Genomic DNA, 18,368 nt, shown 5'->3' with positions numbered 1-18,368 from the left:
GAAATTAAACAAAAGCCTGTCTGCCTGTGAATCATGAGCTTCTCAGCATCAAACTCAGGGTTCAGCAAAAACAAATGTTTGTGGGATAAATGAACTTCAAGAACTGTGGGTAGGCACTTCCCCTGCATTATCAGTAGAACAGAAATCACTGTCCCTGCCATCCCTGTTTTACAAAAGAAGAGACTGTTGCTCCAATTCTGAGATGATGAGCTTCAAGGCTGTGCAGCCTGGAACAGTAAGTGCTTATCTTTGCCACCAAGCTTACTGGAAGATGACATCAACTTGTAGGAAAGTAGGACCAAATGACAGCCTTTGAGACATGTGAGGTTTTGGTTTCAGACATTCTGAAAGCCACCAGCCACCAACCAGCTTGTAAGGAAGGACTTTGAGCCCAAAGGGATGATAAGAATACCCAAGGTCATGCCACCAGGAAGAAGTGCTGGAACTAGAGCCCAAACTTCCTGATGGCACAAGGATAACCCTGTAGTGAGCAGGGGCCTCACTAGAACTCAAGTCTGTCCACCACTGAGATACAGGCCAGGATGGGTGGGCCTGGAAGAAACTGACAGAACAGATGGGACAGAAGTCATTTCCATGAAGAATGGAGAAGTTCCCTGGAAGGAAGCCCATCTGAGCCAGGAGGAATGAGTTGGCCCTATGCACCTCTATCGCCAAGATGGGCTTGACAGAGGGAGTGGCTCCCAGGATTTGTCCCCAGCCAGACTCCACAGTGCTTCTATCTAGCTCCACAGAGAAAGGAGCAACTGATAAAGACAGCATAAGCAGCTTCAGTAAAAATCCTATAGAACAATGTGATGAATGATCTTGCTTGAGCACCAGGGCTTGCCCCAGTATGGAGCCTGGGAGGAGCCATGTAACAGGAGACTGTGCCAGACAGAAGTCAGCAGAAGTGCCACTAGGTTTAGGAGAGGAACAGTCCCTGAGGATTCCCAGAAGCCTTGGGGGAGAACCTGAAGGAAGCCTGACATCTCATATGTGCAGGTTGGCACTAAAGCCACCAAAGTCTAGATTATTATGGCTACCTATGTTTCCACTCCAGGCTGGTAAGGCCTGGAGGAGACACAGTGGGATGTCTTTCTCTTTCCCTCCTCTACCCATGAACACATCTCTTCTCCCTCCCTGCTTCTCACTGAATATGGCCCCAGTTTTGCCCCTCCTCCCATGCACCAGCCAATCAAGAATCTCAGACCCTGGACTGGAAGCACCCACAGGCTGTCCCTGTCCTTTGCATTTGGATGGTAGCAGAGCGGCAGGGACCACTTACCTCAGTGGCAGTGACTGGGGCATGGCTGATGCCCCTGTTGACGGAGTCCCACGACCGGGCCGTTAGCATGCAGGCAAACAAGGGGTAGAGTTCGCCGGCTCCCAGGCACTGGCTGTACCTCTTCACCTTCTCCATGTCTGTCCAGATCAGAGACTGCCACAGGTGGCAGTAATCTAGGCGGAACGCTTCCGTGAGCACCTACGGTCACAACAGCAGTGACGGGACCTGAGCCCCCTCTCCCCACCAAAGGCCTAAGCCCTGGTGCTGACTACTGCAAAGGGGGACAAGGAGGACCATGGCTTCCCATGATGTCTGCTCCCCATCAACGTGTGGCCACCCCTAAAGGCCCAAGGTCAAGTTACCACCAAATGACAACAGCTAGCCCACTTTAACCTGATACATGCTACTTCATCCAGCCTTGCAGAGGAAGCTGAAATTTTGAGATGTGGAAACAGGGGCCTGGGGGAAGGAGCAGAAGACCATTGGGAAACCACCCAGGACCACCTTCCTCATGGAATCAAGCTACCCCTTGGGTCCCAGGTTGGCAGTGAACTTCCCGGCTTCCAGGTGGGAGCTCAGGGCTGCTAAAGCTTGCTCTTCATCCTGAGTGCTCAAGGACCCAGTCACGAGCTATCCAACCCCTATCAGTTCTCTGCCTCCTCTTCCACTCACTGGGACTCCCCTCCTTCTGGAAGTCCCAGCCTGTGCCAAGGGCAGCTCATTTCCCAGGTCAGGGCTGGACTGTGGTTCCCTGGGAAGGCATAACATATGCACAAGCACCTTTCGATTTACTTGTTGCAATGGTCTATAAAAGACATGAGATCAATCTTGCTTTTGTGGAAGGAAGCTGAAGCTCAATGAGCTCTTAGGACAGTGATGTGCATGAAATGTGAGCTTCCTAGCAGAGGGCAGAGCCCTCTCCAGCCCCAGCCACCCTGGTTGTTCACTCCGTCTCCATGGCAGATGGAATATTTCAGTGGACTCCGACCCCAGGCAAGACTAGCCCCTGGGGCCAGATGAAAGGCTTCTCCCACCTGGTAGAGTCCATGATCCAACAGAATAATCTCCGCTTTGCCTGTGACTGGATGCTTCCGCACCAGCACGTTGCCTGGGTGGGGGTCACAGTGCACAAAGCCATTGACAAAGATCATCTCACTGTACATCTTTCCCAGGTGGCGGGAGATCTAAAAGAGAAGGGAGGCAGGTGGGATTTCTGCTGCATTCATACCTATCTTGGGGACTTCTTTTCTGATCTTCTAATTGAGTCCCTTCTAAGAGGAGACCAAAGGGACCTGGTAGATCTGAAAAGTGATGAAGGAGATGGTTTGAGATGATTTCGTTCCTGTCTTTAGGACAGAAGCTAAGCTCTAATTTAGTGCTTCTCCACTTTAGTCACGCATTAGAATCATCTGGAACTTAGAAGTGGTACCAGTCCAGTCATCAGTATTTTTTTTTTTTTAACCAGAATTTTGTTTAAGTTCGTAAGTTGATTTTAATGCATGGTAAGGTAGGAGAATGGCTGCTCCTCCTGTTTCCAATGGCCAGGCCTCTCTACTTCCTACACCTATCCCTCCATTCTTCCCCCTTTCTCTCTTTCCTCCTGTCCTATCCACTCCTCTCCATTCTTTCCCAAAGCTGATGACAGGTTTGGGGAGCTATCCCACCCATTTCTTCTCCAAAGAACAGGGCTAGAACTGAGGATAAGGATTAGGCAACCCCATCAGCACCCCTGGTGGCTCCAGGAGAGTCCTAGGCAGCTTCAGAGTCAAGGTCCTTCTCCTCTCTCCAAGTCCCCTCCCCACTAGAGCCCAATGCTAATCTGATTTATGATGTCTGCACAGAAGAAATGACACTGGAGAGACCATTTAAATCATCCTGTCACTGCTGCTCTCCCTGCCGAGCCAGGCTTCTTATCTCTACTCCCTTTTTTATTAAAGCTAAAAGCCTATTCCTCACTGGGGAACAGCTGCAGAACAGAGCCAGACCTGAGCCCAAAGATGATCTGCCGATGGGCTTGCAGGGGACAAAGACAAGCAAAAAGCTGACACCCAGGACACTGGCTGACTTGGTCTTCCTTTCAGCTTGGTTGGACCCCACGGTCATTAACCAACATATTCCAGCCAAATAAGAAGAGCTAGGGCTTATGAGGTGGGATGCACAGGATTAGGATCTTTCTTTAACCTATAGAGTCCTACACAGGCAAGCCCTCCCTCCCTCCCTGGTCTCATCATGCACCATGCTACATTCGCTCCTTCTCTTCCCTAGTCATCCCTGTGCTCTCCTACCTCAGGGCCTCTGTGCATGCTATTCCCACTGCCAGAGCATTCCTCCCATTTCCTCAGCCACTAGGTTCAGGCCCTGTCTTTCCTCCCATCCTGTCAGATCACCTCCCTGGAGAAGCCTCTCTAACCTCCCAGACTAGAAGAGGTTTGCTCACCATACACTCTCATAGGACAGTGCTTTTCTTTCATGACACTTGCAATTATTTGTGTGATTACTTGATTAATGACCATCTAGCCCACTATCATAAACTCCTAAGACAGCAGGAACTAGCTGTGTTTTGTTAAACAGCTTTATTGAGGTATAATTTATATACCATAGATTGGCTCCATTATGCACGCACTTGCTTGTAACAGAGCCAAACACATGAATATAAGACGCATTCAACATGAGTGAGACCCTTAGTTCTCTGTGGTTTTCTGGGATTCCATAGTTCCTATGTCTAATGCTTTTCTTAACCCCATTAGTCTCCTCTGAAATCCTATCAGTTAGAGCTAGAACCAAATTAAATGATAAAGAAGCACCCTGGCTTAGAAACAGTAGCCCACATCCTTATGAACAGCTATAAAGGGTATAATTGTGACCCCTGTTTTGCAGATGAAGAGCTGAGACTCCTCAAGATTAACTTAATTATTCATGGCTGGAAAAAGGCACACCCAAGATTCAAAGCAGGTGAACAATAACAGTGCTACTCTTCAGGGGGTTGTTACTCCCTGTGGTGGTTGTCACCGATTCCTCACAACACTTCTGGGAAGTAGACAGACTCAGTTCACTGTACCTTTCGAGAGATGAAGACATTTAAGACACTGTGCCCTGCTGCCACATCAGTACTCCAGTGCCTTGGGTGAAACCAATCCCCTCAAACTTAATGTCTACTCACATGACAAATGGGGCTTTGTCCCACAACAAGTTCTCAGACAGGCCAGAGCTACCATATTGTTTCCTGGGAGAAGGAGTCTCAGCCAGAGCTGGCCATAGCTGAGCTAGCGAATCCCCGCCTCTGTGCCACCAAGAACCCTTTTGTTACATTCCTTGGCGCTCCCTGGAGCCATGCTTTGGAAGGCTGTATCTGCCAAACCAATTGCATTTATTAAGTAATCATTCATTTTTATTTGTCAAGGATGCATATAAGGTCCAATCAGGGCTTCTGATCAGCCCAAGATAAGCAGGGCAGCCAGACTGAGCTGACGGAATTCTAGCCAAAAAGCAGAGAAATGACATTTCATTTAGTCTGGGCAGACCTGTCATGGGGAGATGTATGATCTCCCTTAAGCTTTCTGAAATATTGCTAATCGCTCTGGGCCCCTTATTACTACATTGAAAGATGGCCCCCAGGGATGTGGGGACTCAGGCTGGGGAGCCCTTTCCCATGAGGACTGAACTGCTTCAGTAAGAGAAGCGAGGGGCACTGCCACGGGTGCCTGTACACACAAGCAGAGCCACCAGAGCAGCACACCCCTTCAACACCCCAATCCTCCTGGGGTCTGCTCCCAATGTTTGTTTTACCCAGATGCCAGTAGGATGGACAGATGCAGAAGGCAAAGAAAAAATACAAACTAGCCTACGCCAACAGCTTCATGCTGGAGCCATCACGGTTCTACCACCCTGGGCATGAGTGGCAAGGGGACAATGGGATAAGGCACCTCCTTTTATTGGGAAAAAATGAGTATTATCTCTGTCGAAGTGCTACTGTCATCAGGGGAAAAACACAGCTCATAAAAATATACAACGACCACGTGTCAAAGGTCCCTTAACTCACTAACAAGGAAGCAAGTAAGAAGGTAGAACTGATTCAAAGAGCATTTTGAGGAGGCAGGTACTGAGGGACATTTAAACAGGATCAAGAGACTAAGATTTTAGATGAAATAGAAACTGGTCACTGTCCTGTGATGCATTTAAAATATCAACCTCTGGGGTTATCTTTTCTACTGGACAGATATTATTTGCATCTCTACTGGACAAGATGTACAAGTTGATGTATGACTGCAGTCTGAAGCCTTAATTAATTGTCAATAACAAAGTCAAACAGAAGTATATTTCCCTAAATATTAAAAAGTTGGGGACAGGGGGTGATAGCTGAACAATGGCCCAGAGTGACTTTGAAAGGGCACAGCATACTCTTCTGGTCTTATTTCTAAGGTGTGAAATGATTTTTCTTAACATATTTTAGAGTTGTGCTGGGATCAATCTGTCCACAGAGGGCAGGGAGCGCCCCTACACACCTATACACAGGCACAAAGGGTCCCAGGAGAAAATATAGGGCCCCTGCTGGGCACACAAGCCTCTCTCCCACCCCTTCTATATGAGGTTAGCTACACCTTCCACTAAAGAAGAGACAACTGTGTCCCTAATGCTGCCGCTGCCCCACTAACGAAGACTGTTCAAAGGTAAGAAAAAACACCTTTGCTGAGTGGTCATAGTGAAGTCTGTGCCAAGTACTCAACATGCATGAACTCAGTACTCACAGACATCACCTACAGAAACAGGTAAGGCAGGAAGACCTGGAAGGGGAAAGAAGCTTCATGCCCTGCTCAGCAATTATGAGCCCAGGAGCCAAACCCAGGTGACCTCACTCTAGAGAATAGTCATTCGATTGTCATGTCACGCTGCGTCTCCAGTCCCAGGAAGCTCCTTCTGGAGGCAGGGAGGGGCTGCCCCCAAAATTTCTGAAGGTACCCCTGGGTCAAGCAAGGTGCTCCATTTCAAGAAAAGAATCTCTGCAGGAAATCTGAAACAGATGTCTGTGCTGAAGATGAGGCTCAGTGGCAGAGCACCTGCCTGGTGTGCCCAAGGCCCTGGATTCCATCCCCAGCACCAGTTAAAAAAAAAAAAAAAAAAAGACCTAATGAGGTGGCTAAACCACAATGTTAACTAACACTGTGGTACCATGCCATTTACAAAAAAAGTTACTAAGTCTTTTAATTGTTCCTTGTAAAAAGAATGTGCCACTCACAAGCGATTTCAGTAATTACCCAATGCCTTTATTCTCTAACAGTAGGGAAGGGGGAAAAAAACCAGGACTCTATAAAAAGGCTTGGTAAAGAATTAATTTAGTAAATAATACTTAAGTCAAGGAGTTATTTTTGGATTTTTCTCAAGACTTGAATTGGCTGAAAGTACTTTAATTATTCTATAATTGCATGAATTAATTTATTCCCACCCCCAAGGGAAAGTCTATTTATGTTCCTGAGGGGCGTCATGGAAGCAAGGCCAAGATCTCTGGAAAAAAACAGGAGGTTGGCTAGAATATTAATAATCACACAAGTTGACCCATATTAAGTAGAAGAAAGTTTGCCATTCACACTCTCTTTGCCCATCTCCCAGTTTCTGCCCAGACCTCTGGACACAGACCAGACCACTGCATGCAGCACAGTACTAAGCTCTGCCTACCCTGTCTGCAGGAACCCCCACTAGGGCAGTGCTGGTGAACCTTTTAGAGCTTTCAATGATAATAAACAGCCAGCTGCAGCATGCGTGCCACAGGTTCGCCACCACTGCACTAGGGTACATAAACCACAGAGCACCTGTGGCTCCCCAGCACTGAGACCAAACTTACTGATGGCTGGGCAGTGATCTCGGACAAGTGAATGCTGACACAACATCTCTCACTTCAAGAGTGCTGAGAATCTGCTTGGCCTCCTGTGGTGTTGGGGGAGGCCATCAGGAAGACAGCAGGTGTCAGGCTACTCCCAGGAACCTGCGCAGGTGGCTCTTATGGCACTTCTGGGTACCTGGGAAAGTTTCTCTAGGTTAGGCCTGACCAACCCATCCTCAGAGAGCCACATGGGGTATCACAAGGCCAAGAAAGGCTCTTCAGTTGTCAAATTAAAGATGCTCTGAAGTCACCCTGGACCGAGAGGAGGAGGCAGGAGCAGATCCTCGGAGCAGTGGCTATTGGAAGACACAGGTAAAGGGAGGAAAAGCTGCTGGTACCTAGTAGCTCCTGCCTTGGTCTACAAGTCACCCCTGAGAAAGATTTTCATATCTTCCCACCTTAGAGGGATCGACTGAAAACAGGAGAGAGGGACTCTTCCCTCCTTGTTCTCCAGGGCTTGCAAGTACTACCCTAGTGCCACCACAGAGGGGCTGAGGGCTGGGATCCTGGGAGATTTAATTCCTCATGCATTGGGGGGTACACTGGGGTACATGGGGTACACTGAGCCCAGCATGCACCAAGTGTTTTATGCTTTAATCATCGGACGGTCCTATGGGTCATTTTCTAGTACCCAACTTAAAAAGGAAATGGGGACATAGAAGGGTGAGTTACCTCCCCAAAGTGACACAACTTACAAGCAGCAGTTCCAGCACCATAACCCCAAACTGACACTGTTGCCACTCCCAACACCTCTGCTATGAGATGAACCTCCAGAAAGTTGTCCTGGGTATCTGGGTCCCTGTAATATCCAGAAGCTTCCAAGAAATGATAGAGGGCAGACAATGGGAGGAGATATTTTCTTTCTAGTGAGTTCTACAACCAGGATCTTCATGCATCTGTGGTGCCAGAGAGCCAAAAAACCCAGCAGGTAGGAATGATGCTGAGCAAAAATGAAAACATCTCATTGAACAGAGCTGGGGGTAGAAACAGGGAATCAAGGAGAAAGACAGAAAGTTGGGCAAAGCTTTTATGGGGGCAGCAGCATAGGTTTGACTGATAACTGTTACTCAATCTGCAAGTCTACAAACTTGTACAACTCACAGGTGAACAAGACAGAAGGGAACAAAGAGGATTTTCAAAGAACCTATGGCAGAAAGTGCCTCAGTGAATAATACCTTTATGAATTATAAATTCATAGAGCCTTACAGCTTGCGAAGTTCACACCATGGCACTGAAGAGCAGACTTAGACTCTCAGTAACTCACCCACGGGCACCTACCCAGTGAATGGCAGAGCCAAACACCTCCCCTGACTTTGAGACCCTCTGCCCTTCCTACCCAGCACCCAGTCTCTGCTACACACTGTCCATACCTCTATTATAGAACTTAACACAAAGCACCTATAATAAAAGGTGGATCTGAGACCCCTTCACTGCTCCTCCAATGGCAGGGAATGGGTTTTTAAAGTACTGGAAAGAAGAAACCTAGCAAGAGCTTCTGGCTAAGCATGGCAGACAGGCCATGCCACTGACTCCACTCCCTCATTAGCCCCTCTAAAATAACTCTAAAGGAAGAAAAGAAGGCGAAGACCTCACCATGACAAGTGGGAGGACCAGCAACGAGACAAAATGAGACAAGCAAAACTATTTAGCTTCGAGAAGGGGATAGCTCCCAAGAAACCATTCAGCCAGCTAAAAAGCATGGAGCTTCGCGCCACCAATGGGAAGCTTTATGGCTACCAGCTCCGGGCACCACACAGGTTCAGGTGCCCCTGGCAGCTCTGAAAATGGGATTTGGGGGGTTCACAAAAGGATCAGCTGAAGGACTTTACAATTGTAAGCTAAACCCACAGGTCCCCTCCCAACCCTGATGGAAGGCAGGGCTTTACCCTGTGGAGAGGACAACAAACAGGGCACACTGCACACAAGAGGGCCACTCTGAGGACCATGTAATGATGGCCGAGGAACCCTGTAGCCCTCTCCCCAGCCAGCTCCCATGGCTCGGAGATGGCTAGGTGGTGTCTCTCTCAAGCCCCCTCCCTGGACCTACTCCCAGTCTTCAGAGACAGGGGTGTCTGCCCACCAGGCCTCCAGTCATCTGTCCCTGCTGCCCCTAAACTCCCGACTCTGTCACCTTTCTCTTCGCTAATTTCATGCCAATTAAATTGGGCCTCAGCCCAGGCAGAGTCTTAAACACACACTCACTGAAATCCAATTAACCTTCGATAAAGGTTCCACAATCAATAGTGTTTCTGTGGCTTAAGGAGGCTCCATCCAGCCTGGAAAAGCAGACTCCTGCACGACCTTTACTTTTAATGAGATCAATGACAGTCACTGTCACCAGCTCTTAAAGTGATTGGCAAATATGATCACCAGGTCAGGCCCTCGGTAATATCTGCTTCTGGGCTGAGACACAAACAAATGAGGGCCCTTGCAGGCTGCCATCTCCCAAGGCCCATACTCCTCCACAGGTGAGCACACCTGCCAGTCACCTTGCGCCTGGAGGTACACATAGCAGGTGAGCTCTGATGGCTCACCTGGGTGGCCTGGGTCCCTGGCTTCATAATGGGGTGAGGGGTTGCAGGGTGGGGGGGTCCTGAGCTTCTGAGAGTGAGCAACCTGGAGAGTCTGTTACAGTGCAGATCCTTCAACACTCTACAATCCTTCCCACCCCAGATTCTGACTGGTAAGTTAGGGTAATACCAAGGAATCTGCACTGTTGAATAAGCTCTCCTGGTGCTTCTGAAATAGACGGTTCATGAAGCAGTCCAGCACCCACAGAAGTAAAGAATCACTGTTCTGGAAAATATTTGAGTAGGAAGGACCTTTAGTTAAGAGTCCAGCTAGTCCAACACCTTCAATAAGAAACCAAGGACTAGAGAGGAGATACAATTTGCCTAAGGCCACAAAGCAGGGCACTGCAAGGCTGGAGCCTGAACCAACATCTCTTGCCTCCTAATCTGGTATTTCCTCCTCTGAGCCTATCAGGGACTGGCTCGTTAGACTGGTCTCCAGGTCCCCACAAGCTGGGATGCTGCAGTGAGTCAGTCTCTTCAAAGTGGAGTGGTGTTGACTGAACAAGAAGTCACAGAGCTCTGGAGCCCGGAGAGAGGTTTCCAGAGCCATGTTCCAGCAAAGTCATAGTTCACAGCAGCCAAGACACTACCAGCCACAGTACCACCAGGAAGTGGAGTAAGATTTTTGCCTCTTGCTACTCCTGTATGTCGCTTCTACTTCTCGCCACAAGGAAGGCTGTCCTCAGGAGGGACAGTCACTTCAGAACTGGCTTGCTGAATTAACTGTGCCTATGGAACCTCTGAGGTCCATCTAAGCCTTTCTGTAATGTGCATTCTTCCATCCTCAGCACCATTAGTCTTCTCTAAGACCTGGGGCTTTGATGCCGGTTGCTAAGAGACATGATAGATTTACTTTTAGCCTATTCCTGCTCCAGTCCCACCATTACTGATGGTCAGCAACAGCACAGTGGAGCACATGGCCCATGGCCCTGCCTGAGGCTGCTGTAGAAGTCAGTATTTAATGACATCATCACTGAATACCCAAGTCATGCACAGCCTAGAAGCTGGGACAGGGCATTAAGAAATTAAGACAGTGCTTTATTGTAAGGGTAGACCTACACACCAGTGGAACAGAAGAGACATTCCACAAAAGGCCCATATCTGATTGATGCCAAAGATGCCAGAACCAACACTGTAGGATTCCATTTATATGATGTTCAGTAATGGCTGGAAGCAGTTTATGGTAAAAGAAGTTAGAATAGAAGTGACTGTGGTGGCAGTGGGGACGATGACTGGAAGTGGGCAAGAGGAGCTTGCCAGAAGTGGTTTGCACCTTTACCTGGATGGTGACTACATGGTACGTCTACATGAAGATTTACCAAACGTGCCCTTAAGATTGGTGGCCTTAGGTACATTACCTTCTCTCTGTGAGTCTCTGACCCCTCATCTGCACAATGGAGACCACAGCCCTCTCTCTGAAGGCTATGTGCATGGAGGGCCTGGTGCAGGGGCTCAGGCAGTAGATGAGGTTAATGGTAAAGGAGGAGACACAACAGGGCCACCAACAACAATGAAAACAACAACGGTCCAGCTGCCATCTGGCAAGGCTTCTCAGTCAGTGCTGCGCCTCCTTTGCATAGTTACTGATGTGGCTGTCAACCAGCTGGCTCCAGGTCCCACTGCAGCCCGAGGCTGACCTCTGGGAGGGCGATGGAGAAGGTGGAGGGACAAGGACTTTGGAGTCATGTGAACTTGAGCTCAACCCTGCTCCTTTCCCGGCTGGTTGTGTACTACTGAGCCTCTCTGAGCTTGAGCTTTCCCACTTAGAAATGTGTTATTAATAATGGCAGGAACGAATAGAGCTTATGTGTCTCACAACCCTGGCACATGCTAGGGTTCCGGCAGGTCTCCTCTCTATGTCCACAGAAAACAACCTACACTCTTGCCCAGCCTCTCAGAGGCCAACCCAGAGGCGGAGGCTGCCTTCTCCCCCACTTCACTGACTTACGGATGCTGACCAAGGCCTGTCTCCCCAGATGCTGGCTTTGTCTGCAAGGTACAGCTAGAGGGTGGTGGCAGGAGCAGAGCAGCCCTGCCTCTGACTATGCTGCCGGTGTCCACTGCCATGAGCAACTCATTCAGCCACGAGCAAGCAATACCACAGCACATCTCTCCACCTAAGCATTCTTCTTGGAAAATTAAAGCTGCCCTCTGATTAAACACCACTAGGGCCTTGGCTCACTGGGTCCAGAGAGATGAACAGACTTGGGGCGGTCGGAATGCACTTCCCACCACAGTCAGTGTAAGGAAATGCCAATAAACGAGCAGGGCCAAGGCCTCCGGGTCTCTCCTGCTGAGCAGGCAGAGCCCTTGCTCCCCTTGAAGAAAGTGACCACCCATCCCTCCATGCACCATATATATATATATATATATTCTCTGTCTCTCTCCTTCTCTCCTTCTCCCCCTCTCCCCCTTCTCCCTCCCCCTCCCCCTCTCTCCTCCCTAACTCTGAAGTGAAAGCTGAATTACTCTTCATCTCATCCTGTCCCTCCAAGAAGCAGAACTCATCAAAGAAAGCCAGGGGTGGGGTGACCTCTGTGTCCTGGAAGCCACCCTTCAAATAGGTTCTTGAAGCTCCATGTCCCCACAGTGGGGTAAAACAGCTTTACTTGAAGGCCCAAGCCAACCGCAGTCACCCAGGCCTATTCTTGCAGTTGCTCAACACACTCTGTGGCAGCCCCTCCTCTCATGGTCTTAGGGGAACTTCAGACTCAGGAAGGCCTGGGTTCCAATCAATGGCAAACTAGTTTCCCTCTCTAAGTCTCTAGATTCTTCATCTGCAAAACAGGGACAGTAAGACCTCCCTCCTAGGTTTACGATGGAGCTTAACATAGGAAGTTAGGCAAACAAAAACACTAATGATAAAAGGAGACAAGCAAAGAACAGGAGCCAACAATAATAATAATGAAGAGAGTAACAAATCCTGCTACCCCTCTGCAATGCCAGCTACACGCTAGGCACTGTGCTCAGCGAGGTGCATGACTAACTCATGTAGTCATCATATCCCCTCAAAGGAATATACCATTATGGTCCCCAGTTATAGAGCCATACAGCCACCAGGAGGCCTTACAACACCCACACTCCCCGAAATGTCCCTGGTTTTCTCCCCTGGGCCATCTCCCCACTGGGAACCTGTGCACATCCACATGTGTCACCTGGATAGGTAAGAGCGTTGGCCTCTGGTGGGTCTGGGCCCTTTCATGCCTTCCTACCCCAAGGAGACCATGTCACTGCTGTGATCCTTCACATCCGAATTCCCCAGTGACTCCCCAAAACCTCTAGGGTCACACAGAAAGCCTCTAGCATCTGCATCTCTAGCTTACCCCAGGGAAGCTGCCCCAGCCCTTACCTTCCCTTCCTCTGCCTAGGATGGGGCTGATCCAGCACGAGCTCCAGGATTGGTCTGGCTCCCCTCTGAACCCCACACCCAGCCCCACAAGGACTACAACAATGTAAGTATTGTAGGCAAATACCCCCCACTCCATGGTGAGCAAGAAGCAGAAGGTAAGGTACAAGGACCAAAGGGACAGAGCAAGAGATACAAGCCCCACATTTTCCCTTACTCTGCCAAGCAGACCCCATTGGCTACTGGGGTCCTCCCCACTGCCTGGTACCTGTGTCCTGGGCAGTGGCAGTGGGAGGGGAGAGCAGAGGGTTAGGGCCCAGTGACTTGGCCCCACTATGCCTGTGGCTTCTCAGCTATGTGGGACAAAGACAGGCAATGGCTCAGATGAGACAAAGATAGGCAATGGCTCAGCCGGGCAGGAGCGGCTGGGAGGACTGTGTCCCCATCCCTACTGTGTGTGGCCAGCTGGATGAGGTGATCTGGAAGGTCACGTCTGTGCTCCGTCATTTTTCAGACAATGAGTAGTGGGGCCAGACCCCAAGGCCTCCCCTGGACAATCCCACATCCTGCACACACAGAGCAGTACCCCAGCCTCACCTCATCCACGTTGATCTTGTTCCTCTCCATATAGTCCCTGTCGTTGACCTGCCCACCCTCCACAAACTCCATCAGCAGCACCCGCTTGGTGGACAGCTCCCAGTAGATCTGGGGGACCTGGAAGGGGAAGGAAGGGTCGCTCATATCAGGACAGGCTGGAGGCCAGGGGCCAACGCACAGCAATGCAGGCCAGACAACAGCAGGCAGGCTCTGCTTCCCCGCAGGGAACTCAAAGGAATCAGGCCCAGAGAGAAAGGTCCACGCCCCACCTGTCCACTTCTGTGAAGACCCCTCCTGCCTGGGGCTAGAAAGCGGCCTCCCCACCCAATGAATGCCTTCCACACTGGGTCTTCAGAGGGAAATATGAAGTGGCTTGTCCCGGGCACTGGGGTTCAGAACCATCCCCTCTCCCACCCCCACCAGGCCACTCCAGGCTCAGAAACACCCTCCCCCACCACCACAGCTTTCACCAGGTGATAGCTGTGGTACAGCTAGGAGTAACAGATGGGGCTATACCAGATGCTAAGTTCTGTCTCTCCTGCCAGCTTCCTACAAGCCTTATGTAGACACAACGCTGGATCTCAACCTAATGTCTACTCCCAATCCTCCTCATCATCGGAGACGAAAAAGAATGTTCTCCCTACTGGCCTTACAGTAAGTGTGGTCATGTGAGTCCCCTCTGGCCTATCCAATCTAAGCAGAAGTTTGCTAGGCAACTCTGAGAAAGTCTTTATTTTCTTGATTAGAAAGGGATTTTGGCACAGTACTCTTCTTCCTCTTCCTGCCTTAAAAGTGAATGCAATTTCTGGAGCTGCAGCAGCCATCGTTCAACCACAAAGATGAATCCAAGAAAATCAGAGATGACAGCTGTGATACTATCAAACTACTAAAATGGTATCTACAGGAAACTGCTACAAACCTTGCTGCTATGTGAGGAAAATAAATCTTTTTTTGTTCAAGATGCTATAAATGGGGTTTTTAGTTGTCTGCAAACAACAGCAATACTAACTAATAAACTCTCTAACTCCCTCTGACTCTGAGAACATGGAAAGCCAACAAGAGAACAGGCCCCCAGGAGAAGGCAAGAGGTCTGAATATATTGAGGGCTGTCATGATGCCACTTGAGGGGGTGACAGCCGTCAGGACCACTGTAGCCAGGCAGCTTCCCACATGTGGTTTCCTCAAAATTTTGATGGGCATTTTTCTCTTACAAATAAAAAACAAGACCAGCTAATTCAAACATTTTGGAGAAGATCTCTCCTTGCCCTAGCTTCCCCAAACTCTCCTAGCAACAAGATCGTGGCTCTCAATCCAGAAACCTACTTTCTGTCCCTAATGCTGATGGAAACGGCTGCACTCAGCTCATCACTTAACTCCTTATGCCTCAGTCTCCCCACAGGCAAGCAGCACTGTTTCTGCTCCCCTCAGCAAGGGTCCCTGAGGGTAAGCGGGGCCCCCACACATAAGCGAAGCCCTCTGGTTAGAACCATGGCTCCAACTGATATCAAGGCGTCCTCTTGCTTTGCCACTTCTTTGGAGCTTTGCCATTTGCAAATCTGAGCCAACAGAGAAATCTGTGACTGTCTGTTCCTTTTAACTTAAAATGTAGGCTTGCTTGACATTTTTCAAAAAGCACCTTTGTATAGGGCCTGGTGGTGCATGCTTATAATCCCAGCTACTCAGGAGACTGAGGCAGGAAGATGTAAAGTTTGAGGCCAGCCTGGACAACTTAGAGAGAACTTGTCTCAAAACAAAATAAAAAGGGCTGGGATTGTAGCTCAGTGGTAAATCACTTGCCTAGCATGCGTGAGGCCTTGGGTTTGATCCCCAGTACTGCAAAATAAACAAAAAAGGGTACAAATTCATTTATTATTTTTGTTCATGGTTTCTAAGTGTGAGGGATGTCATTTTGAGATCATTTCTTCCATCTGTTTAGAAAACTAAGCATGGTGGTGGGCCTGGGGCTTTGGAGACAGGAGGTTACACTACTAGCAGGGTCCCTGGGGCCACATGGAGGACACCAGGATAGCTATCACGGAAGGAGGAGCCAAGGCAGCAGTGCCTGGGGCTGGCCAGGCAGGGCCGGATGCAAGGGCGCCCCCCTCCATCTCTGCTCCCTCTGGTGTGACCAGTGCATCCTGACCATTGAATGTGCCCTTTGCGCCTGCTGCTCAGGTCTGAAATGACAGAAATACCAAACCTGGGCAATGGAGGGGCTCGTTGTGGGAGTGCAGGGAGGGCCACAGACAGATACAGCATGACTATGACTATGAAATGCCCAGTTGCTCCGCACTCAGTCAGGAAGGTGACTTGCCCTGCAAATCATCAAGCAGGCAAGAGGGTTTGGAGCGTGGTGAAGTTCACACCACGCATCACACAGGCCGCACCTTCATCCCCCCTACTCTACTTCTTCCATCAAGGAATGGGAGGTTCAAAGAGGAAAACTGAACTCCCTACCGCCAAGAAACCACCCCAAATCCCTGGGAGGCAAAGTCACACCTGGCCAAGGACCATGGGTCTGTCTGCCTGCCTGCCACAAAGCAGGGGTTCCACCTGTGGGCTCCCACACTGAGGCCAACGTTGACTCTGAGGAATAGGCAAGATTCTGGAAAGTTCTACCCAAGACTCTGGGAGGCTTCTACCTCAGTGTGGCCTGACCTTACGCTGCTATTTTGTTCCTGCGCTCTGGCTTTTCCTCCTGCAGCCACAGCCCAGCGAGGCACAGTACAGACCCATAGTCAGACTGCTGGGTGGGGCCACGATCCTGCCTCCTTCAAGCTGTGTGACTATGGGTAAGTTTTATAGCCTCTCTAAGCCAGTTTTATAACTACTTCCTATTAGCAGAAGCAGCATACTTGACACAGTACTTAGCAACTGCCAAACAAACATCAGCTGCCCTCATGACTGCCACACAGTGAATCACGGGTATTCTGAGCCACACCAGGGCTGATGGTGTCACAGATGATCTACCATAATTCATATTTCCCAAGATGCATCACAAAGGTACAGGACCATGGGGATTTGAAGCACAGGCTCCAAGCCAGGGTGCCTCCCTTCAAAGTTTGTTTCTGCCCCTTACCAGAATGCTGTGTAACCCTGGATAAATGATTTGATCTCTCTGGGTCTCAGTTTCCCCATGAAGATATGAAGTTAAAAATAGCACCACCAAGCAAGGCACAGTGGCACATGCCTATAATGCCAGTACTCTGGGAGGCTGAGGCAGGAGGATTGCAAGTTCAAGCCCAACTTGGGCATTTTAGCATCTTAGCAAGACTATCTCAAAATAAAACACGAAAAATGGCCAAAGATGTAGCTCAATATGAAGGCCCTGGGTGCAATCCCTACTCCTTGGAGGAGTGGGGTGGGAAGGCAGCTCCCTTGTGGGGCTGTTAAAAGGATTAAAGAGTAAATATATGTAAAGCATTTTAAAAGTATCTAACACAGTAAAAGCACATCAAAATGTTACCTATTAATTATACATGAATAGTTGTAAATCTTCGTGATTCTAGGAAGCTATGATGCTTCTTCAAAAGCATAACATCCCTCAGAGTTTGTCGACAGTTTCTGCAGAGTCCCAGGCTCCTCACCGCACAGGAAAAAACCCCGTAGCAACTCCACCACAATGCGGCCCACTCCCATCCCCACCTCCGCTCACCAACACACACTCATCTCCGCCAGGCCCACAACCAGAGCTTAGAGGCTCCTCCCTTCCCAACCTGGCCCCAGCTGTCTTCTTGACCATTCAGCCTGGCTACCCCCTACCTCCCCCAGTCTCTTGCACACCTAATTTGCATTCAGTGCTTGTCTGGGACACAGAGATTTATAGCATAGGGCTGAGGTTATTAAACCTCACAGAAGCACTAGAAGATACCTCACATACTGAGAGGTAAACTCTTTGCTGAGGCTTAATTACGCACAGATGTTGTGATGGGGTGCCAGCGTGCAAAAGCAATCTATCTCCAGTTTTAAGAGCTGAACTGAGTTCACAGCACAAAATCACTTCCTGCTTGTGATGTGTTTAGGCAAAATTAATTACTCAGGAGCCTTCATTCCACCATTGTCTGAGGAATAGTGTACTGTTCTGGAGGCAGCAGGTCAAATCAGTACATTAATTATTTATCCATTTGGCATACTTGTTTCAAAAATTTGTGTTATTATTATTACATGTCTTGATCTGGCCATTGTTAGTTGGCCCCAGCCAGGGGACAATTTTGTCATTTCCATGGAAACAGTGGAGGAGATGTTTCTGTTTGTCTGGCTCAGAGCTCTGGCTCTGAGGGGCAGCCCTGCTGGGTCAAAGACAGCAGAAAATCCCAAGATAAGCACAAGACTTGGGAGTCAGAAAACCTGGATTGGAGCCTGAGCTCCTCTACTCAGGAACCGTCATCTGTAAAATGGGATGATGACAACAGGAAGGATTTGCCATCACAATACCTGCACTGTATATGATGCCACTGTGCCTGACAAAGAAGAACCATTTAATAAATATTGCTTACTCCTCAGTACACTCAAGACTTCTTGAAAGCCCTCTAATTACTTTATCTTGGGGACCACAAAAACAAAGAGCAGTGTCTGTCACATTGTAAGATAATCTCTACTATAACAACACATTTGAGGCTGGGAATATAGCTCAGCAGCACAGCACCTGCCTGGCAAGCACAAGGTCCAGAGTTCAATTCCCAGTACCAAAAA

The 18,368-nt window shown here is 49.1% G+C and overlaps 1 protein-coding gene across 5 annotated transcripts in view; it reads right to left on the bottom strand.

Moving 5' to 3' along the window:
• Positions 1-18,368, bottom strand: part of Adck1 (aarF domain containing kinase 1) — a 122,119-nt gene that overhangs the window by 13,800 nt on the left and 89,951 nt on the right. For 4 of the 5 annotated variants that reach the window (XM_005390216.2, XM_013517184.1, XM_013517183.1 and 1 more), the window contains 3 exons: positions 13,677-13,793; positions 2,320-2,469; positions 1,286-1,483 (listed from right to left, as the gene is read on the bottom strand). In XM_005390216.2, the coding sequence (XP_005390273.1) occupies positions 1,286-1,483; positions 2,320-2,469; positions 13,677-13,793 (465 nt within the window). The remainder of the gene's footprint in view (positions 1-1,285; positions 1,484-2,319; positions 2,470-13,676; positions 13,794-18,368) is intronic. The other variant, XM_013517182.1, reaches the window with a different exon arrangement.

Source organism: Chinchilla lanigera, unplaced genomic scaffold, assembly GCF_000276665.1.
Source record: "Chinchilla lanigera isolate Chin_1 unplaced genomic scaffold, ChiLan1.0 scaffold00037, whole genome shotgun sequence".
Lineage (NCBI taxonomy): Eukaryota > Metazoa > Chordata > Mammalia > Rodentia > Chinchillidae > Chinchilla > Chinchilla lanigera.
The sequence above is the reverse complement of the archived record's forward strand: the minus strand, read 5'-3'. Positions and strand labels throughout refer to the sequence as shown.